The sequence below is a fragment of the Buteo buteo genome, chromosome 5 (genome assembly GCF_964188355.1).
Source record: "Buteo buteo chromosome 5, bButBut1.hap1.1, whole genome shotgun sequence".
Taxonomy (NCBI): Eukaryota; Metazoa; Chordata; class Aves; order Accipitriformes; family Accipitridae; genus Buteo; species Buteo buteo.
The window spans coordinates 2,136,638-2,160,903 of record NC_134175.1 but is presented as its reverse complement, the minus strand read 5'-3'; the positions used below and the strand labels follow the sequence as shown (position 1 = coordinate 2,160,903).

Genomic DNA, 24,266 nt, shown 5'->3' with positions numbered 1-24,266 from the left:
ATAAATAAGATGTCCAACAACTAGGAAGGCTTGATCAGTATTACAAGCCTTTAAATCCAGACCAAGCAACCCTTAATGGTTGTGCAAAATTGATTCATATCAGGAAAGGCAGCTGAGATGTTCCAGAGCAAAGTCTCTGGACATCCTGCAGCTGATGGAGACAAGTAACAAATTGGTACTTTGCCAGTATACCTTAGATCTAGACACGGAGAACTCGAACCTGTCTGAACCAACAGCAGCTTCTCTTCTCTCAGCGCAGATCTTTATTTAAAAAAAAAAAAAAAAAAAAAAAGACAAGAACATTAAACAGCTACCTCAACAGGGACATGCAAATCTGGTAATAAGCCAGATCACAATGAATATTTAAGTCTTCTTTGCAAAGGCGTCTTTTACTGCTAGGACTTCACCAAGAAACATAATGTTTCCTTAAGCAAAAGGATTATTTAGTCAGCTCTGTATCCTCTGCTGGGGATACTCTATATGTGAAATACAGGTATTTTCCTCTATTAACATAGGAAATTTATGTTTTAGTAGCTTGAGTGCTTATCAGGAAAGACACAGACAACAAATATCATTATGGATGTTCAAGAAAGATGCAATTTCTAAATTTTTTAACCTTAATGAAAGTAAGTGATTGGCCTTAGCTTACTTCCCAGTTGCAGATTTCAGACACCAAGAAACACAGTTAAATATGAACTAAGTATGTAACAATTAACTTGCTTTTTTTCCTTCTATGTACTGTGTGATACATAATGAAGCCTGGTTATATGCTTACTGAATAACTGGATCCATTGCTGCTATCCGTTCAGTAACAATCAGGGATTCACTGTAGGTGACATCGTTTAGGGCAGGGCCAGAGTTACAAGCCAGTATAACCTGAGGTGAAGATGTCAGAAGAGTTCACCGATTAATGCAGTCCACAGATGGTGTTAGAGCTGCTCGTTTCTTTAAAATCACCATTACCTGACTTATTTTACAAAAGAGGAAATGCAAAGAGAAAGGCCGGACGCCCAGTCCTCGTTTTCCCTCAGTTAAACCAGCTATTTCAGGTCTTCTGACATTACAGACCCTTGTTCAACAGACTTAGGTCTGACAGAGGCTGACTTGGCTTTGCTACCTTTCACAGTCTACTTAAAGTTAGACTTTGGAGATCCAGGAATTTGGCTTAGTCCCAATTTAGATGTTAGGAGCCAGTTTGGCAAAGGGTACTGCTGGTAGGCAGTTAACAAACCTTTCACCAATTACCAAAGCTCCATTACACAGTGAATTCACAATGAAAACCACTTACCTCTGTCCCTCTAGAAAGCAGCTCTCTGACAAAAGGAAAGACTCCTAAAATTATGTCTATTCCACTGTTATCTGCGAAAATTAAGGCACATTTATGAGGGGGACCCTCCTGTAAGAGAAAACCAATGTATTCAGGATTGAGTTCACAATTCATTTCAGTGAATAGTTTGTGTTATTTAGAGCTACTCACTTTAAGACCCCACATTTTATGCCCTTAAATGATTGGCAATTTTAGTTATCTAGTAGCAGCGTAACTCATCAGGACATCACCTACCCTCGACCTTAGAAGAAATCAGTTTCCCTAACCTTGTCTTTGCACAGTTATTTAAAACAGCCTTTAGTTATTTTGCTTTGTTTGAGAGGTCCTTCAAACTCTGTTAATAAAACCTGCATCTGCCAATTAGAGACATGCCTAACTCCAGCAACTCTGAGCAGGAATGTACTTCAGAGGCTTCTGAACAGCGGGTAGTTAGGCCTATAATCCTACTCTTTGTAGGCTAGATTATGGCTAGCATTTTGTTATGCCATGCAGCTGGAGAATGCCATTCTCTAAAATAGAAGCAGCAGCATGGGCAGCTGCCTACGTGAACGCGTTGGTTATCAGGGTAAACCTACCTTTGTGGCTGTTTTAAGCTAGCATGCTGTAGGGTGAACAGGATTCCCTTCTGCCAGGAAAGGGCAGGATGGACTGCTGGGGGCAGTGACATCCTAAAATGAAAAGATATTTCCTATTCTCCATTAACCTTTTAATTTGTTCTAAATCTGATGTTATGAAACTTAGTTCACTCCAGTTCATACCAGCAGAAGAATTTTTATAGTGAACAATGCTTAATTCCTAATAAAAGACTGTCAGGACAGTGGATGAAGTTCCTTAATTATCACTGTTATACAAGATTAGCTGATACTTTTGTGTTAAGATGTAATACGTAATGATTTGCAATAGTCTACTCATACCAAACCTTTTGGCTATCATTGCCAACATAGAGATTTACACAAAGAAACAAAAGCTTTTTCAATTAACCTTGATTAAATAGTAATAGAAATCACCCAGGGCAAAAAAAGCTTTGCTAATTGGTAAGTTAATTACTTTCAGCAAGCTCCTTAATGTCATTTTAAGGTTGGCTCCTTAGATGGAGGAACAATCCAAATATTACATTTGGGCCCAAGTTTTCAAAATTATGCGTCATCTTGTATAGAAATAAGTGCCCTTATAAAGAAGGGAAGGGACACAATATGGTTACTTTGGAACAGTGTTGAAAACAGCTGGATTCCAAACGCTGCAGTTTCTGAAGGAATTCAGCTAAGAAGCTTGGTAAGTAATGAAGCGTCAGACTAATTCCTTTTATTCCTTTCTTTGTGGTAAGGCTGCTGAATTACTGGTACTGTTACTGTGTAACAGAGTTCTGTTAAATCTGTTAAAAAGCCAGGATTAGTAAGGTGGTGTTATGATTAATGTATTTAATTACTCAGTGGTTAGCAACAATTGTGGAGTCGTACCTTCAGTCGCTCTAGCCACTGACTGTAGGAATCTTCTAACCAGGGACGTTCTGCGTCACAGACAAAATCATGTTAGCATTTCTTTTAGGCAAACGGTAATTCTATACATGATGAAAAGCAGAAGGTGTCTCTTTACAGATGCTTAAGCATTAAAGTATTTGAGCTCAGGTTTTGAATGTTGAATGTGTAGATTCAAAGAGTTCCCAAGCTCTTTATTATGAGACTAGCTCAATTACAGCAGTCTTGAAATGGAATTTTCATAATAAAGCAATGAAGTCATGCAAGCTGGCTATCATAACGACTCATCCGAGGATGGATGGTGCTGTACCTCCCAGGACACTATCTCCTTGATAGGGTTAGAACAGTTGTTATGAAAAATAGCATGGGCAAGATATTCTGAATATCTGTGTGGCTAAGGCTTCTGCTCAAGGAGAGAGGTTTTCAGATTTCAGTTCCTTTGGAACGCAAACAGGAGTATTCCACCAAAACTCTCTAGCCTGTATTTCGGATAACCCTAGCAAGTACTAATGATTTCTCGTCAGTTGGGCAGCAGAACTGCCACAATAAACACGTTCACACCCTCCTCCACTCCCATATTAACACAACATCCAATTCCAACCACCACCACAGATCTCCCTATACCTTGTAGTTTTGACTTGGCTTCTTCAAATCCAAATTGTGGCTCAGATTCCAGAACACTGTATCAGAAGAGAAATAAAGGGTACACAATTAAGTAACTTCGTCTCACATGAATACAATTCAAACATTTCTTTAGCAGGTAGTCAGCAATTTTACTGCATTGGTTATAACAGGGAGTGTGGACAGGTCCAATGATTGAGAAACAGATACTCTGTGCTTATGTTGAAAATAAAAGGCTCAGATGTACATTAAATTAGAGTTTTTACACTAAAAGAAAAAAGCTTCAGCAATATACAAGTGTTTGCAGGCACTAGACTACAGGCAAAAAAGACATCTTTTGGTCTGCAGACCAGCATAAAATGTAGTCATGATCTAAAATATCTGCATAGTAAAACAGTGCTTTACAAAGTTTAATTTGAAGGTTGGTCTACAAAAGTTTTTTGAAGTTGTACCTGTGGGGGAAAAAAAGGAAATAAAATAACCAGATACAGGTTTTAAAAGCTACTGCTACTGGCTATATGTATAGTAAAGTAGCCCCAAACACATAGGTGGTGATGAGGATTTACGTAATGAGATGGTTAGATTCTAAGCTGTCAGTTAAAATATTACACCATGTGGGCAATGCTTGTCAGTCAAGTCTCCTAAAGTTCCCTAAATCTAGTACTAAGTGACATCTAACTCAGTCTGTAACTCTTAGTTCCTTCCTTAAAGAGAATGAGAGCTACAGTAACACGAGTGGCAAGTAGACTAACTGCTCTAACTGGTGTCAGTTCAAGTTTCTGGTTGTGGGCAACATCAGAAGTAACACAAGTCTAAGAATGCCCATGTAGCCTTGAATCACCTTGTTTTTAATAGACTTTTCTTGATTTAATCAGAGGGAAAACTCCTCAAAGATGCGGAAAGGGAAAGAAGTGCTGAAAGTCAGCTGTAAAACCATATCCCTCTCCCATGCTCTTGGATCTGTATTATCAGCCCCACAGAAAGAAAGTTCTAGAATTGAAAAATCAAAAATACTTCAAGACTGTTGGCATTAATATCCTTAAGTGAATTCATGGCTGCTGACAGGATGGAAGGAAAAAAGCTCTCCAAATGGTAATAGAAATGTACGTTGATCAAAAATAATTAGTATTTAGTCCTCAAGAGACTACCCAACCTAACTTACAGCCTGCTGAATATATACTATGATTATCAGGACAACGGGAGGTTGCAGAAAAATAGATATTTTCTATTCTAGAACATAGTACAACGCATTCCCAAAAGCAATGCTAATAACAAAGCTACAAGCAAAGCAGCCAGACTGGAATATTAAATGCTCTATCACTTAATTCAAACATTCACAGTGACATGTCTGCCAGATTTAAAGGGTGGAAATATAAACTTTCCCGCACCACAACAATGCTTGTAAATAAACAACCAACATTTGATTAAAGTGAAATAAAAACTACAATTAGATTGGTGCACTTTTATTTTTTTTAAAAAAAAAGAACAATCGGTTATTCTGTATCTTAAAAGGGTGCTTTTAAAATATTTAACACCTACTCTGAGACTGCTTTTGCTCCCCAGTCAAAGACATTCCCCGCAAGAAGTCCTTTCACCAGAGCAAACTGCCTCTCCTCCCAGCCTAATGAATCCAAAGATTCGATTACGCTTTGAAAACATTTTAAGGCTATGCCATTTTCTTTCTGCTTTACCTGTAAGAAAGACATGAAACATTGGATTTATAGACAAAAATTTCTTACCCATCATTGGTTGTCTCAGTCCCAAGACCACGTTCAAGCATTCTCCTCTACGTTCATGGCCTCTAATGGACCAACAAGTTACTGTTATCAGCATGCTTAGTATCAACAAGAAAAAAGTTTCCTGGGATTCTAATAAAAAGCTTCATTAGTGCTAGGATATGATCTGTAGCCCAAGAATTACTTTTCTTAATAAGTTAGAGGTGCAATAGATCTTGAGCAGATTGGGGAATGGCAGAGTGGACACACAAAAAAACTTTTAGTAGTAACATCATCCATCAAACCCAGGTAATTACCATGAGAAGGCTTACCACGAGCAGTTTTACAAAAACTGGAGAAGATTTTTTTTGATTTTTTTGTATCAAGAGTTTCATCATCCCAGATGCTTAGAAGCTCTTGAATTTTTTTTCTCTGCTTCTCTCTCCAGTGAGATCAGTGTTACATAGCTAGTTATCTTAAAAAATTTAGAAGTGATACTGGGTACCATCTTTACATCAAGACCTTTTCTTGGCAGTATTTTGTCTCCATTACCAAAACGCAAACATAAATAAAAGCCACCTTGCATATTTTTTACCTCTTTCTTAGAGTGAATGTAACATCTCACAATACAACTAGGGAAAACCTTCCACGTATTTTGTAGAAATACATCAACAGTCAGAAAAAAGTCTCTAACCAGACACTGGCACTGTTGTTATTGATATGTCCACACAGACATGTGGTAAGGATCAGACCTACAGAAAGTTATTTTTGAGAAATACTGACTTCACATGTCCTCCCCCCAACCATATTATGTTACAGAATAAAATACAAAGCTGCCAAATGGCAACAGAGATTTTTAAGAGCTAGAGGTTATGCATTTGTATACACTTCAACCCCACTCTGCCGAGTATCTCAAAAATTACAGAAGTAATTAAGAATCCTTTCACAGCATAGCAGTAAATTAATCCAGAGACAATATGTAGGAAAGCAGCACAGTTCAGTTTAAGGAGAGACTGCCTCAGCAAGTAAGAGAATGTGTGATGGTTTTCTTTTTTTTCAGGCCTTTTTTGGACATGATGAGATGGGGGAGGATGACTATCTGTTTATGAACACCACCCCCCTTCCTCTTCTTTCCTTCTGGGGTGGGGGAAGGAAAAAACCAGAAAACACACTTCAAGGTAGTTAAAGGAACACAGAAATGGAGTTCCTAGCATTGCTGACTTCTGTATGGAGCTGTGGAGATTAACTGCTCTACAAGATAACAATGCCAAGTGTCTTTTACAACTGTCTGCAATTTACATATTTATTGCAAAGTACTTATATAGCTACAGATAGCTTTAAATTTGAAAATGGTTTCCACACCATGAAGAGAATTACAAGAATGAGGAGAAAACTCCTGCAGTCTGCCAGAATGCAGTAGTAGTAGCCTCAGTATGAAGGGAAATAAATAAAATGACTGTCCTCAAAATTGAAATTCTCAGGTCGCTTGTGAGGTACTCCATAATCAGAAGTGCAGGCTTCTCCATGCAGTTTCCTCAGTTCTAAACTGAAGGAAAAGCTTCCTCACTGAAGGACCAGGTTACAAGGGTATCTGATGACAGACACCATGCACTCATCAGGAACAGGACTGACACCATCAATTCACTTCTCAGAAGTATCAGACAACTGAAGCTGGTAATATTTTTGGTTAGCATCATCCTCACCACGAGCACATTAGAGGTCAAAGGCTTTATATCCCATTACCCATTGCTGCTTCTCCTCAGTGACAACCACCAACTGGTTAAAACTGCTGCAAGACAGCCAGTTACTAACCTCCTCCCTATAAGCCATTACTTAAACAAAGTTTCAGAGTATGGAAAAAGCGTCTTGAACTTACATGTTGTCCACCCTGTAAAGCAAGAACAACTTACCTTTGAATAGGGATCCGGAAAATTGAACTCGTTTAAACAGTGTTCCCTTGTATCCAGAAGACTTCTAACTGTTAAGGTGCCATATGCACTTTAAAAAGGGAGAAGGAGGGGGGGTGGAAATAAAAAAAAAAATAAAAAATCAACTACTTCAAACATAAAAATGTTACTTTCTTCTCTGTTTCCTCCATAAGTCATAGCATGTCACTCAGGTACTTAAGTTAAAAGTCTTTACATGCCACATGTGCTAAACACTGTCTCTAAGTGGTAAATCTACTATACAGTTTATTTAAATACAGAGAGGGAACACGTTCAGAGCAAAGCTAGATGCTTGAATTAACATGCTACCATTTTTAATAACCATGTAACATTATTAGTAATAATAATACAATTTTTGTATTAAATTCCAATATATGAGATCCAAAAGTTCTGTGCAAAGGACCTGACGTTTGGCACATCAACCTGCTATAGCCTTCAGCCTACTTAGCTTTCAGTGTGCTCTGCTTCATAACCTAATTAGCTTTTAGTTAGCTTTTAGTTAGTTTTCACTTAGCTTTTAATTTGCTCTGCTCAGCAAGCAATGAAAAAGGGAAAATAAAGACACTTACAAAGGCTGCTGCCTGAGTGTCTGGAGCTTATTCCAGTATTTCTGTCGGAACTTTTCAGCTCTCTCCAGTGCATCAACAGAGTCTGGCTGACTGGCTGCAGCACGCTTTGCCACCTGGTAGAGAAATGAGGCAAGACTGAAGTTACCAAACGAATTCTTCCTCGATGTAACTGATCTGAAGTTCATTCTGAAAAACAACCCCTCCATCTGCTATAGTGTTCAGTGCCTGCATACTTTCTAGTCCCTCCCACACAGTATCTTCCAGCTTTCCTTTACTCCAACCACCAAAGAATAATTTTAAATACCCCTTTTCTTCCCAAAAGATTTAAAGTTTATTTTCAAGACTGTACTTTCAGAAATTAAACACAAGCTCTAACTACTTATAGGAGAGGGAAAAAAATAACACACACAAAAGGAGAAATAAGCAGAAATTTAAGAGTCCACATCAACCCCTTGTGTTCTTTTTTTCTTTACTAAAGTAAGGTCAAGTCAACGTGTTGCCCCTGTGTTTTTCCCAGCCCTTTTCCTCCTGACACACACTCATTAAGTTTCTGATTTGAATTGGCTTACTAAGTATACACAGCTCTTAAGCACTAGCATGCACTGACTGAATCAGTTTCATAGTGCAGAAAAAAAACCTCATGTCTGATTAAATCATGCTCTTTGAATGCAAAAGTGGCTGTAAGTCAGTAGGACTGCTCCCAAAAGTAAGAACAATGCAAGTATCTTTGGCTTTTGCCTTTTTGGCCTCTGACTGTGTAACCATCCTGTTTGCCAGCTCTGTATAAAGAAGTGGTAAGGGCTGTTTAAGCAGGAAGATGCTTTGAAAACACCTTTAACAAAAAAAAAAAAAAAAAAAAAGCACCACAGGAGAAAGATACTTCTGCCTTTGAAGGTATCAAGCCCACCCTTAGAAGATGGCGACAAAGTCAGATGCCTCTGTTAACAGTGGGAAAGAGGAACTGTACTTACGCACAATATGCTTGACACAGCAGGTATATTTTGCAGGGTAAACACGTTGGTCCACGAAAGATTTATTTGCTAAATATTTGCATCATTCATACATATAACTGTTTTGTGACATTTACCCCATCCAGTGCCTCCTCAAAGCAGGTGAGCCAGTATTTTCTGGCCATGGCATCATCCGTGAGGTCAACAGTGTCTGGAATATAGGCTGATGGGTCTTTCAGCAGTGGTAGGTTAACAAGCGGTCTCTCCAACCTATCCATTTCAAGCATGTCAAACTAGGTGAAAAATGAAAGAGATTTATTAGAACTTAACTCAGAAATTGATTCTTAACAAACTAGTACAAGAGCTACAGAAGTCCATCCACAGTTAAGACTGACAAATTTGCAGACAACTGTACTAGAGTAAATGTCATCATAAATAATCCACTCCCCTGCATGGATTATTTATCCATGTCCACCCTACAGAAAGAGAGTATCAGGTTTCATGTTGAAAACTTACTACAGGTCCCCTATTTTATTATTTTCCTTCCCTTCCTCCCTGGTAGTGTCAAATCTGCTGGGCTATCAGGTTCAAAGACAGGAGCAGGAAGAGCTAAGCACAGGCTTATTTGTAAAGTGCTATGCTGCTTTACAACTTCCTTTTACAATCCTGATCAAGTCTCCAAAACTTTTCCTTATGCCTTGTGAAAACAATGCTTGGGATCAAATTTCTAAGGATAGAGATTAATTGAAATATGTATAGTTACACAGCTCTGTACATAAAGTGCACCTTATTTCTTGCATCTAAAAAAAACATGCACATTTATCTTTATTATATACAACCAGCTAATCGCATTGCATTTGCAAACACTGCACTGCCTAGAATGTTCAGGCTAAGTAATGATTAAATCCCACAATGTAACAAGATTTTGTGTACATAAACCAAAGCGGTTGCTAGAGAACGGTTGTCTTCGGTATTAATTTCACTGCTGAAAAGTGGACATTTCTGAACTCTGATTGTTGCAAAGAGATTTCACTTTATGTGAACAAAGTGAGTGCCAAACAATAGAAGAATTCAAAATGGAGAAGCTGTGGACAGTACATTACAGCTGATTTGAGACTCCTGTACCACTGCCAGCATGAAAAAAAAATAATCTTTTCACAGATTAAAGTGTTGACAAACAACAGGAGATCATTACATCTGCATAAATACTTTTAAAAATCTGTCATATATTTTATAATTAAGAAGGATCATGTTATTATTTTTTTGGTCATACATATAATCCACAATTGCATTACAATAATTTCCATTATGGCAGAGCTTAAAATTAGATACATTTTTTACATATAGGCACAACCCACAAAATTCATCATCTGCAGCTCATAGTGGACTTATATTAAGGCTTGGTGTGGGAAACCATTCAGTAAGAGTTCTGCACCGCATCTTCAGGCCTAAAAAAGCTGAGCAACCAACAGAAAACAACTAACCAAAGCCATCACCTGCTCCTCCCCCCCGAACCCTACAGCAAGTCTAGGAAACTAATTCCTGAAAACTGGGAGGAGATAAATCAAAGATGGAGTAAATTAAAAAAAAACACTTGACATGAAAAACACTGACATGCAGATTGGTAAAAGACAGTATAACACAATGAGCTCCACTATTCTAGTTTCTTCTCAAAAGCACTTCAGTAGATGCAGTATTAGAATATTTTAAGAACCTTAATGTATTTTCTGATTGCTTACTGTATGCCAGTTTCACTGTGAAATCGGAATTACTGTATTGTCAGTGTATTTAAGAGATGACTGGGCTCATGCTCTTCTGTCCAATTATATATTTCTCTTCTCATAGGAAGTAAATAAACGCTGCTTAAAGACAGTGGAACATCAGATTCAAAATTCTGAAGCACAGTGTTTCAGCTGTAGCAAAATCCAGCTACTTCAGAGAAAGGGTAAGAGATGAACATTCCCCCTCCACCCCACCCGGCTTTGATGAAGGAGAATAAGACAAAGTAGCAGCCACAATTTGGTTTTATGAGACATTACATCAAACCAAGACACAAGACAGCATCACACATGACACAAGACACCATATTAGTCACTTCTTTTGGTAACCAGGAGTCCCAGGGGCAAGAAGCAACTAGCTTGAGAATAATCATCTATTTTCAAATCACCATTTCTGACAGAAGGCACTTAGTTCTAGAAAAGACAACCACATACTGTACCACTCCTCGTTCTCTGCATAGGGTAAACATCAGGTGATGTGCTCATAAGACCAGAACTCCCAGCATAATTCTCTCCCCAGCTATACTGATTTGGATCTAGAAAAGAGAAAGACAGAGACACACATAATCTGAAAATAAAACTGAAAATACTCCCATGAGCGAGTCCAGAGTTAGCATCCCTTCAGAGAAGCTGTTTCACTACAAAAGCCATCTTCCCTTGTCTATATAAGTAAACATAATTTTTCCCTCTAACCCCCAAAAGAAATGTTTCAACCACTCAGTAAATTACCTAGCTCTAAAGAGCTTCAACCTGAATGAAACATAAGGCAATTAAAGTTCTAAAAATCATTCTTTTTTTTTAACACCCTTTCCTTGTCATTAAGGGCTATAACCAGCATGCCTTCAAAGCACTATCATTGATCATACAAATAATTTCTTATTTCTAAATCTATATCCATTATTAACAAAATATAATTACAAAACTCTCAAAGCACAATGTAAGTTTCATATAAACACTAAAGTTGCTTCTAGAAATTTTTTGAGAACTTTAATCAAGTTCAGATATACAGTACATGCTGCAGAAGCAACATCTTCAGTTCCTCAGTAGTTAGTTCGTTGCCCGTATCTATAAAATGGGTATGAAAAGAATTCCACATCCATTTTTCTGAGGTATATTTGATATTTACTAAAACTAAGTAACATTAACAACCTCACTATCTGTTCCACTATAACTAATATACTGACTGGCTTGCTAGCACATCAACAACAAAAAACCAAAAATGGCAGAATTCAGCCAAAGCATCCTATACCCAAAGAATGTGGGACAGAAGTGTCTCATCCTTCATAAATGTCTGAGATGCTTTTCACTCTCAAACAAACAGAGTTTTGAGACGCTGGTCTTCTTCAGTGCATTCACTGAATTCAGAAGCTGGTCTCTCAAATAGGGGGGAAGTTCTTAGAAACCACATTTCCCCAGTTTGATTTAGAGTTACAACTGCTCTTTGCAGAAATGCAGAAAAGAGAAGAGCCAAATCCTGCTGGCTTCTCAAAGGTGAGCAGGAAAACCAGTGAGACATTAAGATGTCCCTGCCAGAATATATGAAACCAAAGCCCAGCATCTGTGTTTATTAGCGCCAAATGTATTTATTTAGGCAAGAACTTACATGCAGCCTCTTAAGAGAAACTTGGACATTACACTGACATTTCAGAACACAGCATATACAGAACATAGCAGTGCTGTACTTACTGTCTTGTTCAGCTCCTTTTAAAAATGCCCCAATGGCTCCCAGGTAGCCTTCATGTCTCAGGAACAATGCCTGAACCTCTCCCTGCCACAATATGAAACATTGCAATTGGATGGTCCCTGATGGCTAACATGTACTTCTTTGTCACTAGTTTTACACTTAAATTTAACAGAAACAACTAGAAGATGGTAATATTCATTTGTGCTACATTCTAACACATTCAGTAACTTTAATGGTGCTTCTGAAACACAGCTTCAGGAGGAACTGCTTACATACATCATTCCACAATTATTAAACAGCTGGGAAAAAAATACATGCAGAAGTGGTGTGTATTCTAAGCCTGCACAACCACAGAAGCAGAGGGAAGCCAGTGCCTTCACTAGACAAGACCACTGCATTGTTCCATGAATATTCAACTCCTCTTGCTTGAACGGGCTGGAAACATAAGGTCATCTGATTTCTAGGTCATCAACCGAAGTGTGTGCCACTGTGCATCCAACACATTTGAGACATTGCTCCTTATCTTTATTTCACTACACTGCTACTCAACATCCAACAAGATACAGATACTCTGTATATTATCCATAGGCAAGCCTTTCCCCCTTCGAATTAGTTAGTTTAATTGTTAATATAATACACAAATGCTAGGGAGAATAAGAACACCCTCCATCCCAGCAGCAGGGTCCCTTAGTTTTCCTTGGCAAGGCTGGGTGAGACGCTGCCTTCTCTAAAGGAGGATCAGCTATGTCTGCAGCAGCAACTATGAGAACAGTTAACACTGAGTAAACTATATTAAAGATCGGCTACAATTCATGGTGAGATTTTGATTTGAATCACTGATAAAGCTATTCTTACAAGAATCTAAAGCTGCAGTTTTGCAATAGTTTTCTTGAAACCCAACAAAGTTTTACAGAAAGGGACCAAAATGGTGAAACAAAGGGGGGGAAAAAAAGCAGCATATGGGAGTCTCTTGCCTGAAGCACTGAGATGAGGAAAAAAAATGGTGTCATCTATTCTATAAAATTGCAAAAGTGCAGGAACTAATCTACCTGTAACAACCATTAAGTGAGCTTTTGGACTTGACTGTTTTTCTAGTGAAAAATCTTCAGTATTTTCCACAGCTTCAACACCTGCAAAGAACTACAGCTTGGTTGGTTTTTGGGTTTGGTTTTTTTTTTTTTTTTTTTTAAACAACAAACAAACAACAAAAAACCCCCGCTGATACTAACTGCTAACTATCTCAGCAGAACAATCCCACATTGCATAGCCTAAGGGGTGAAAAGAAATAGATGCAAGTCAGCAAGAGGAATTGAATAACAATGGCAGCTATCTAAGAAAATAGTGAAAACTCATTACTTGGCAGCTACAAGACAGACTGTCAATCAAAAAATAATAATAAAGGGAGAGAGGGAGAGAGAAAGAGAGGCCAGACAGAACTCCCAGGCATTTCACATTGATTTTACCCCTCCCACTAGAGATCTTTATAGCCCTGCCTTACCTACCTAAACAGCAGCCCTCTAAGCTTACTTCATGTACAAATTCATTTATTAAAGTCTCACAACAACCTAGAAAGATAACTAAACAAGTGACTCGGCTATTAAGAAAATCTCTGTTTTCATTACCTTGGAGAAGAAGTTGATACTGTAGGTTATTGTGCGCATAGTAACAGGGTGACCCCGAATAAAGAATCCTCCAAAATATATTTTATCTAAGTTATGGAGTTTGGCATGGAGGCAGGCGAGTTGACCAATGTCATTGCTGATCATATGTAGTAAACTTTTTGCCATATCTTCTTTGGAAAATTCTTAAAGGAAAGAAAGAGTAAACCAAATTAAACACAGCTGAAAAATGCTCAAATGGACTGTACTTTTCTAACAGATAGCTTACAGATGGGGGAAAAAAAACCCAAAACAAAACAAAACGCAGTTTGACCAATCTCTTTATGCATGTAGAAGAAAGGTGTTCCCCCGCGGCCAAAAATCTTTTATAAAAAAAGTACTTCAGACAACAAGGAGTGTGAGTTTGACTGAACATATAATGAAAAAAACACTAAGCCTCTGTGAAATGTTGCCTGAAAGAAACCTGCTTGAAAGGCAGCAGCAAATGGCAAGAACTCCATTTCTTCTTTCTAGGAATCACAGATGATGGTTCATCCATCCATCCTGACCTGAGGTGCACTGCAAGCATTTTATTATAATACTGCAAATAAAACTGCAAATTACAGTAAATCACTGCCCATAGGTCCTTTTCTGGAAAGGTCGTTTCAAGAAAGCCACATATATTTCCCACAGGAACGAATTAACATTGGGGTAACTAGACAGCTATTTTTGTCATTTGCCTAGACTGATGCAATCCCAAATTGAAAATGTGAATGCCTGCTTATAAGGCAGCACTGTATAATATTTTTAATCAATATAATATTGTGCAGGCAAAACACATGTAGGCAAGATCATGGAAAGGACTGGTGGTTATTTTCCAGCTCTACCTCTTAGATCATTATAAACATCAGATTCCCAAGGGCCAGAGGAGATGGTTGCATTTCTTCTCCTCATTAGTTTCAAACAACAATTCCAAATAACTGAAGCAACTCAAGCAGTGCTCCAAGTCCCCTCTCAGCCCAGCATGCATAACATAGGGAAATGGATAAGGCAAGATATGTTTTTTTCTGCTGATGAAGCTGGCATTTTTCCATCCATCCATTTAATTGTTCATGGGAAGCTAGCACAAGCAGCAAATCCATGCTGACAGGCAATATAAAATACTAACTGTATAGCAAATCTTGGGTAGATCTTTTATATATACCAATACCTTTATCTGCTGTAGTAGATTTCCCAAAGCTGCTAGCTATCAGATTTCCACTTAGCCCCAGGGTCTGGTAGGCGCCTCCATACACATCTTTCACCAGCATGTCTACATTTGTGTGCTGTCCCTTTGAAGCAAGTTGCAGCAATTCATCAAATTTCTGAGGATGAGAAGCAGAATTACTCTAGCTTTCCTGGACAGCCAGAGAACCTTGCCCATAAACCCAGAGTTCTGCAGCATCATTACTGAGCAAAACCAGGGGTTTTGGCTTGTCTTAGAATCAACCCTGCCAACAACAGATACATTATTTGCAATTATAAGGACTTATCCAGACACTGATCTTAAGTGGAGCTCCTTTAACGATGAAAAGCACAACTGTCCTCTTCAGTTATCTGCAAATAATTTGTTGAATTACCCCTGAAAACTAGAGATGGATCAGCACATATAAAATAGTCAGAAGCCTCATGCATTTCTTATCTTGGATTGAAGTCAGAAACACAGTAACTAAGAGCAAACAGAATTATGTCTTCTTGAAGCATAAGAAAAAAATATTTAAAACCCCAAAAACTAAGTCTGCCTTTACTGTTGCAGAAATGCATTAACGTCCCTGAAATTAAGCTTGCATTGACCCTAATTTCTTCTACAAAACCAGAGAAAATTAAGAGCAGACATTGTCATGTTCTAAGATTTCTTTTTTTAAAAGCATCAAACAAAATATTGTGAGTATGGGTCTTCCCTTTGACATTTTCTTATTTGGTGCATATGTAACTCTAGCTTTTTCTACACCGCTGACATTTAGGGACACCTATTTAAGCCACATGGGTCTTTGAGACAGGAGAAAAACCAGCATGATTTAAGAGCTGAGTTAGGCAGAGCAGTACTAAATCAGGCCTTATTCTGGCAGATCACCAGCCTAGGATTTAAGTGACGAACCCCTGAAACCGTGATGTGTAACAAAGAGAGTTAGAATTCCTTCTCTCCCAGACATTTTGCAGTATGGGCGCGCTCTGCTTTGCTTCTGCAGATAACATTGCAGGAACTAGGCAGGCATTTCATGTTGAAAAAGAGTACAGAAAATTAACAGGCCACTTTGAGGCGGCTATTCTCTGCATTCTAGACACTACTTGTCCTTGCTGGCAAAATCCTTGAGTCCCAAGTAAGATTACTGTTTTGCCACTGATGAGCACCTTATCATTTTTGTCCCTATATTCTACTATTATCTTTTTGCATTTAAAGCTTCCTTTTATGCATCAGAAGCATCAAAAATATGAACATAAGCCAGGGACTTAGCCTTATCATCTAATAGTCTAGGATCACAAGCGCCTAATGGAGAGTATTAAAATTGTCCTGAGCATTGCAGAACTGCCTGTTCTGTTTCCGCACAATGGCAACAATTCTTTGAATAAAAGGCTAAACCCCCCAAGAGGCAGACATAATCTTTTTCGTCTTCTAGTACACTAATGTTGGACTTCTGGTTTCCCATACAAACATTACTTAAAATAATTATTTCTCCGCATTCAAAGGGTTTGGCATTCCAACATTTCCAGCTTCCTCTTAGCATGTCATTTAATCCTACGCCCCTTAAAACTGACACTTTGATACCTTTGTTTTTGTGAGCAGTGCTCCAAGACCCCAGAAGGTTCCACCTCCAATTGAGCTCCCTCCAATCCATTCAAATTTGTCTTCTGTTTCTACCTGTCAATAAAACAGGACAGATTTGTTAGAAAGTCCTATTATAACTATAAGCACACAGTTAGATATGAAAGCGTGTGGGGCTTTTTGAACAGTGGAATTAGTGTAGGTGAAATTATTTAATTGTGTAAATATCAGGTGAGAAGCTCTCCAGAGGTGCATGTTCCAAATACTTATAGCACAAGCAGTTTCTGAAATCTTTGTATTTAATTCTTGGCCAAAATTTGGTCCCCTCAACAGTGTACCAAAACAAACAAACAAACAAACAAATATTAAAAATCACTCTGAACTGACAGCCTTTGTCCTCATCTGTTAATGTAACAACTTTTCTAAGCACCAAAATAAATGTGATTAAAAAGAAACTATGGCAGTGAATGGAAAAGCATTCATAACTCCGTAAGAAATGGAAATAAATAATAATAATAATGAAAAAAATCATTATTTTCTTTCTGAACTTTGTAGTACCCAGGAAGAAACAACTACAGACCTAAAGCAGTAAGATGTTTCAGATCGCCTTTATCAAATTCAACAATAAAACATTTTAGCAACCACTCACCTTCACTATAGAAACCCCAGAGCCAATATTCACCAGTAAATAAGGGAAAATATTTGGGTGGTTTGTCTGAAATCGGAACTCTGTATCTGAATCTTTCTGGTATGCAAACACTTCATGGGGTATGTTCCTTAGCACGAAGTTGCATCCTTTAATTAGGCAGGTCATTACATCTTCTTTATCTACTCTGAGGGGAAGGAGGAGGAAAAAAAACCCTTACATAAACTTCACAGTCCTATTGATAAGCACATATGCTTTTAGAACAATAGTTTTTAAAGACTTTACAAACAGGAGATAGTAGCCCACACCACATGGCAAAAGTCCAGATCTCTTAAAACATGAAACCTACATCTGCAGATGTTCACCTTCTATGCCAGAACACATAGTCCGAAGTTAGACTGTAGTTACACAGTAACTTTAATCTTACATTAATCATGCTGTCATTAAAAATAATCCTGCTCCCCTGTTTGCTTGTTTACACTGCCTCTTTGGTGCCCTGGTGCTAGCACAAGTACATGTGCACCTGTGCAATAAGGTAGGTCAAGAAACTTATCTGGAAATTAACCTAACAAAACAGTTTCCTAACATTTTCTATTGCTCTTCCCCTTCCTTCTCAATAAAGGAAAAAAGGCCCCCCTCAACATTTCAGCACCTGTTTATGACAGATTAAAGTGACTGCGAGAACCCTACTGCTGGGATTACGAAACATGGGAAAAAAAGACTTCTCACAAGAATAGGATTCACAACAGTATATATCCCGAGTATGGAGTCTGGGAACATGATACATAATTTAGGTAAGATGAACGATGTAGTTAAGTCAGCTAACAGTTACTGACTTCTGTAAACTTCTATGTGTTATGTATGGTTACTGATTTATGACAAATTTCTTAAATGAAATATACTAAATTTCTTACATGAAATATTATAAGCCTTGTTGAAAACACATAAACAAAGCACAAATATAAAATCTCAATTAATACAGAATGCTTTAAGTTTGTCAGGATGGAGAAGGTGCTGCTTTTTGGGCCTGTGGACCAATTAAGTATGTCATGACCAAAAAACCTCAAAGAAACAAAACCCAGGTGCACCACATGAGGAAAAGGGGGGGAACTGCCTCCTTGTCTCAATTAACTAATTTTTAGTAACAGCCAATAAGGTACTGATGTAGGCTGGCTTGAAAAAAAGTTAACAGAATCCTACCTATCAGAAAAAAGTAATTTGCAGAAGTAGTATAAAAGAGGATGAGCACAGTACCTCAGAAGCTGAAGAATGTATTACATAGAGTTACAGCATGAGAGGTGCCTTGAAGGTCTCCCCAGTAACATCAGGTAATGTTTTATATTGCTGTAAATTAATGATATTTTTTATCTATACTTACAGCGGCTTCTTAACATAGGGTGTTTGATAGCATGGTAAATTTATAAGGCTGTATATTCATGAGACTGCCCTTTAGTCTCCTGCAATCCTATCCTTCTATATGAAGTTTAGGTAGGAGCTATACAGTTAGCTACTATATCATATTAATTACCCACTTCTGAGCATGCACAGAAAAAAGTTAGGAGCTTTTGGAACTCTAACTTGAGAACCCAGGCAACTACAGGGATTAGATACATCCAGGAAAGAAAAGTGTTTGCCAGCAATGTTTTGGCTTGTAATAATGAAGTCATCTTGTGACTTTCATCCTTAAAGTAGAAAGACTGACGCACTTAAACACACCTCATCACAGTAACTGATCAAAGATTCCCAATTAAAATTCTTGTTAGTAATGAATTTACTAACTACTTACTACTTTATTTCAAATATTACTTCATTTTATTGGTTTTGTGTATTTCATTGTAGCTTTTGTGTATTTGGGTGTCTATTCCAGTAGAGTTCAACAGTATGTCCAAAGCATGCTACTGATAGCTAGGGTCCCATCACTGAAATACTGCTAGTTGAGAAGTGAAAAGTAAAAACCACTATCATAATCATGATAGAGACTAATTTAACTTGAAAATGGAGTAGGTGCAAGTTAGATCCTTTATAGAAAAAAGCTGTGATAATACCCTGCTTTCTTCTTGTTACTGTCTCTTTCCTGGACCCTGTGTTCCTGTCTGTTGGCTCTATTCCTACACCTCTACTGTGTCAGTTACTGATACAGTTATCTTCTGGCAGCTTATGCTCACTAACAAGTCACGTCAGCCTGGTCTGACCAAGATGCATGCACACATTCTACCGCTGCACTCTTGTGCTGCAAATGGCTTTTGAGGGCAGATGGGCAAAGTGCAAAGTTAGCCTACTAAAATGTCATCAAAGAAGAAGAATACTCCTATAACTAAGTTTAAACAGTTCCACTTACTTCAACCCCAATTTCTTCTCAATAAGATCTTTGAATTTATAGGCACCACCACCTGTAGCTTTGATGACTTTTGTCTCTGTATTGACAAGATGGTCTTTGATGAAATCTAGGCAGGTTTCAATATAAGTGTTTTCAAATTTAATGAAGTGAAGTCGAGCTGTAATCTCCTCCTGAACCGATATTTCATACAAAGGTTCATTTTCTATGTCCTTTAAAAGAGAAAAGAATTTCTTATAGATCATTCAAAATCCTTCCTCGAGAAACAAGCTTATATGCTAAACTACTGAACATCAATACCTGTGCTTCCTTTGCCTTGAAACTGTATTAATGATATTAAAAACACCCCAAGCAACATAATGTTCCAAGCTACTTTCAAAGAAGAATACAGTTTCAACAGATCTTAGCTCTCTGTAAGCTGAGAATATAATCAATTCTCCCATGCATTAGACATGAATGAAATATCTCTGTATGAGAAAAGTTATGTTTACATGGGAGTATGGGTTCTTTACAAAAAGTACTGAATTTATCTGTCTAGAAAATAACTATTTCAAACACTAACTGGTCATATGAGCACTTCCAAGAAGGCAAGGAATGTAACAGAGTTTGCCTGTGCCTGGGCTGCACAACTCTGAAGCCCTGCAATCAGTCTTTCAGTAAAGAGAACGTGTATGATGTATCATCACATGAGTTTAGATCTAGAGCTATATTAAGCTTGCAAAGCAAAAATAATTGTCAAACCCATGCTAATGGCTAATTTCCCGTGGAACATAGCAAAGAGTTATTAACAGGAGCCACATACTCATCTGAGCTGCAGTACAAATGCTTAGGGATGGCTGTAAGCGTCAGTACATACCAGAATGTGTGTTGAAAATAAACATTTCAATTGTGACAACTTTAGAACAACAGACTTACAGAAGGTCATACTTAAACTATAAGGAAGTTCTAGTTAAAGTTTTATATAGAATGAGTTACTAGATGGGTTTCAGATGAAGTCTGTTCTAATGTGAGAAGCCAGTCCAGTACTTCACTCTTAGGAGTCAGTTGCATGCAACTGATTAATGATATAATTCTCACCTTTCCAGAATGATCAAAGGATCTCACTCTTGCCACTTTGTGCTGCACAGTTGAATAATAAGCCAACTTGGTTAATGAACCACCTGTTAATAAAAAGATGACAAGTTATGATTAATGCCTTACCTTAGAGCAAAGAATGTAACTTATGTTTATGTATGCTTGACCTAAAAGTTCTTGGGTTTTAATATCTCCTCAGCTAAAGCCAGATATAATTAAGATAAATGCATAATGCAGTGAGCCAAAGAACCCTTGTCTAGAAACTGATTTGGCATGGTTAACTCCAAATGTGCTACTTATGAGAAAAGCTCCACAAGCTGAGCTTATGCCCAACTGATGTGGGGATGACTGAAGATGAGCAGAAATAAGTGGAAGTTCTTAACTGGTTAGGCTAGTGCATGTATCACTGTTATTTATCTTGTATGAAAATTCTTTATAGAAACCCCCAAATCTGCTGCTTTTAAGAGGATTTTATAAATAGGTTTGCCACAACTGAGCAATGCATCGCCATATGCACAATCAAAAAGTGTTTCATCAGGAACACTTACGTAAATATTCTTAACCTGCTTCCAAGGACAAGCTACACATTCATAGCTGGTTAGAAGATGACTCTATTCAGTACAAAAAACTATTTTGCAAGATTATTCTTGGCTTTGGGGTAAAGAACACTTGAATGATGTTCCTCGAGCATACCAGTTAGTGATACTAGACAACATGCAAGTCTGAGCAGACCAGCCTCATCGCCCTCTTCAGGCCTCGAGTCCGCTTACATCAAGACAATAAAAATTCCAACTCTCATCTTGAAATGGAACTTAACCACTTGCCCTACCTGTGCTGTCTTGGCCTCTGACCTGTAAAAGTGAATTTATGAAGTTAGACTGAATAACTGCACTAACTGATTTTCCTTAGGCCAAACCAGTACCTGCTGGTGCTTCCGATACCTCAAGTATCTTAATCAAACAGATATTTGAGCCTGAAAGTAGGAGGCTGTCAAAGCCTGATGATTTTTGTTAAGCTTGTAACTTTTTTTCCCCTTCAGAAGGAAAAATGCCTCTTCAACCACTCCTGAGTATCAGGATCTGATTAAGGTATCTGTTTGCTTCATCAACCTCTAAGTGGCTTTGGCCGTTGGAGAAAAAAACCTTAATTTTAACTTGACATAAAAGTTATGGTTGGTTATAGTCTGGGCTGCAGACTATAACCACCCTTATCTGGACAGAAAGTCAGTTCTAACTTTTAATCCATGCTCTCAGAACAGGAGCACAAGGCAGTCAGGTCGTCCATATCCCTCAGTGCTACAGGCCTAATGTGTAGTTGAATTTAAGTCTGCATGTATTACTTGCCTCTTGTCAAAGATTTGGCATATCACCCCCTTCAGCAACCTTACCATGCATCTCGTAGAACACACTGCATACAAGACAGGATGTAATCATGACCAACTACTGGGTTAAAATTAAAGTCCTAACAGTAAATAAAAAGCTGGCAATGTTAGATCATAACATAATGGCTAAATTCAGTGGCCCTACATTCTGCTGCCTTATAAAACAAGCGTAATCAAGAAATGCAGCATAGGCAAGTGAAAAATAGTGAGCTAATGCTTATAGCTTTGCTTTCATAACAGTACTCTCACCTCTTCCACAGTGCTCAAGTAAACAGGAAAATTTTTGCAACTTGTAGGAGAAAAATAGGTGGCTTTCTCTAGCAAAATTTAAGTGAAGTCAACTTTGAGTGGTCACTGATAGACACTTACAGTAACAAAAGCAGTAAAGCTTTCCTGACCTCGGGTCTTATTTCAGTGTACTAGCCAATGCTTTAAATTTTCTGGTAAACAAAATCCAAACTCTGTTCTGCTAGCTTATTGCTTAAAGGTGAGGTTTTTCTTGGCTTTTTTTTTTTTTAAAACTAAACTCAGTAGCTCTGTGCTATGAGGAAAAGCTTCCTTCTAAACCTCTAAGTAGAAGAATCATGAAGCTTGTGTTGGAATGTACAATGCTGATAATGATAAATGTGCTTCAGCAATTAATTTACCACCAGATAAATGCTATGTAAAGCTTTATACATTCTCCCCTTCCTCTCCCAGTTTTTAAAGACTTAAATCCGTTCAGAACACCAGCTGAGACATGTAACTAGGCTTTATAACTAATCCCACAACTCTAATTCCACTCTGACCCACAGAAAGGACCAATTCCAGCTGTTATTTTAACAGGCATGAAACAAGTAGCTTCTGAAGGAGTTAAGCAGATCTGAGATATGACAAGATTGTATATTATGGTGCGTATATTCTTCCCACTACACAGTGAGTCTACACCACCCAGAGGGGTGTTAGCCAGAGGACTAATGGAGGCTTGCACCACTACCACATGGTACTGTGGCTGAAGAACACTTTCTTCCGGCTTTCCTACTAAATAGTTCCACTAACCTAGTAACTGCGAAACAGAAGCGAAGTGTGTGCACTGGCATTTTTGGTTTTGCAGCTCTCTGTAGAAGGAATGCTAATCCCTGCATAGGTGAAACTACTGTTAACAGGCTTAGCTCAGCTGTGTCCCAGCACGGCCCCCCTCCACCAGCACAGCTCCCTGCTGCGGTGCTCAGGTCTCACTTTGAGGTGCATGACTCCATCTGTCCCTTGGTGCAGGCTGTTGTACACCTAGGAGCATTATGTTCTCAGGCTTTACGCACAGGACGTGGGGTGTTTCTGGGGGGGACTGAGGAAGCAAGTGCAGTCAGCTGCTGTTACGCCCCCCCCCCCCCCCCCATCCACGCCAAACCCACTCATCTCTGCAGCCACCCTGCTTTGCCAGGGCGGGTGGAAAAGCAGCTGTCCCCAGCTCCCTTTCTTCTTCCAGATCCCTTCTAGGAGCACACACAGCTCCCTGCTCGCCGGGGCCAGCTACCGAGGGTCGGTCGGGGTGGGGGGGGGGGGGGATCCACAGCGCTGCTCCCCAGTCGGGCCTAGGGCAACCGGCGCTGGTCCCGGTGCATCGTCCTCTCACCCGAGGCCCCGATCCCCTTCGGGCAGGACGGCCCGGTGGGGTTGCGTCTTCCCCCCCCCCCCCCCCAATTCGCCGCCAAGGACAGCCCCAGGCTGTCGCTAACCCGGTTCCGTCCGCGGCCCGTTAGCAGCCGCGGGCGGCAGGCTGGGGCTTGTAGTGCCGTTCCCCGCCTCCGCCTCGCCACCGCCGGGCGGCGGGACTACCGGTCCCGTCGTGCCCCGCGCCGCCTGCCCCGCCGCGGTGCCTGCCGGTAGTTGTAGTGCGGCCTGCGGGGTCCCTCGCCGGCCCGGTCGCCTCAGGGGACTACATTTTCCAGCGTGCCCCGCGCGTCCCCTCAGCGGGCGAGCGCCGCCGCCCGTTCCTCGACCATCGCCTCCCCCCCCCCCCGCTCCTCACCCTCCCCAGCTCCCCGCCGGCCCCCTCCTCCCCGCGGTTCCCTCCCGGTTACCGATGTCTATGGCGAAGCGCTTGGCGTTCTCCAGGTTGCGAAAGATTTCGTCGGGCGGGAGGGTGATGCTCTTGTCCAAACTGCCGTGCCCGCCGCTCCCTCGCCCGCCCCGCTCCGCCATTTTGAACGCGACCCACTCCTCGCCCGGCCTCATCGGCATGCAAATGTATGCGCATACATCTGCATGCTAACAAGGCCGGCGCATAGATTATGCGAATGAGGCGGCAGCCGCCCCTCCCGCTGGCGCGCGCGGGGCCCCGCCCGCCCCCCGGCCCTGAGGGGGGCGCGAGGGTGAGTGTCACGG

At 39.6% G+C, this 24,266-nt stretch overlaps 2 protein-coding genes across 5 annotated transcripts in view; one reads left to right on the top strand and one right to left on the bottom strand.

Annotated features, from left to right (window-relative positions):
• Positions 1-24,266, bottom strand: part of PANK4 (pantothenate kinase 4 (inactive)) — a 27,057-nt gene extending 2,791 nt beyond the window's left edge. Inside the window, exons 1-18 of one of the 4 annotated variants that reach the window (XM_075027139.1) lie at positions 23,963-24,266; positions 20,525-20,607; positions 19,451-19,659; positions 17,116-17,299; positions 16,470-16,562; positions 14,874-15,027; positions 13,688-13,869; positions 12,068-12,149; positions 10,817-10,917; positions 8,741-8,896; positions 7,654-7,766; positions 7,049-7,136; positions 4,963-5,114; positions 3,427-3,482; positions 2,785-2,834; positions 1,289-1,396; positions 776-876; positions 193-261 (exon numbers count right to left, since the gene is read on the bottom strand). In XM_075027139.1, coding sequence (XP_074883240.1) covers positions 193-261; positions 776-876; positions 1,289-1,396; positions 2,785-2,834; positions 3,427-3,482; positions 4,963-5,114; positions 7,049-7,136; positions 7,654-7,766; positions 8,741-8,896; positions 10,817-10,917; positions 12,068-12,149; positions 13,688-13,869; positions 14,874-15,027; positions 16,470-16,562; positions 17,116-17,299; positions 19,451-19,659; positions 20,525-20,607; positions 23,963-24,122 — 2,141 coding nt within the window. In that variant the 5' untranslated portion in view covers positions 24,123-24,266. Of the gene's footprint in view, positions 1-192; positions 262-775; positions 877-1,288; positions 1,397-1,902; positions 1,996-2,784; positions 2,835-3,426; positions 3,483-4,962; positions 5,115-7,048; positions 7,137-7,653; positions 7,767-8,740; positions 8,897-10,816; positions 10,918-12,067; positions 12,150-13,687; positions 13,870-14,873; positions 15,028-16,469; positions 16,563-17,115; positions 17,300-19,450; positions 19,660-20,524; positions 20,608-23,120; positions 23,211-23,293; positions 23,741-23,962 lie in introns of those variants that run through there. The other 3 variants (XM_075027141.1, XM_075027140.1, XM_075027142.1) reach the window with 3 other exon arrangements.
• The window catches only part of LOC142030814 (transcription factor HES-5-like), a 32,650-nt gene continuing 26,769 nt past the window's right edge, over positions 18,386-24,266 (top strand). Inside the window, exon 1 of the mRNA XM_075027162.1 lies at positions 18,386-18,440. The gene's annotated coding sequence lies outside the window, so the exon portion shown is untranslated. The remainder of the gene's footprint in view (positions 18,441-24,266) is intronic.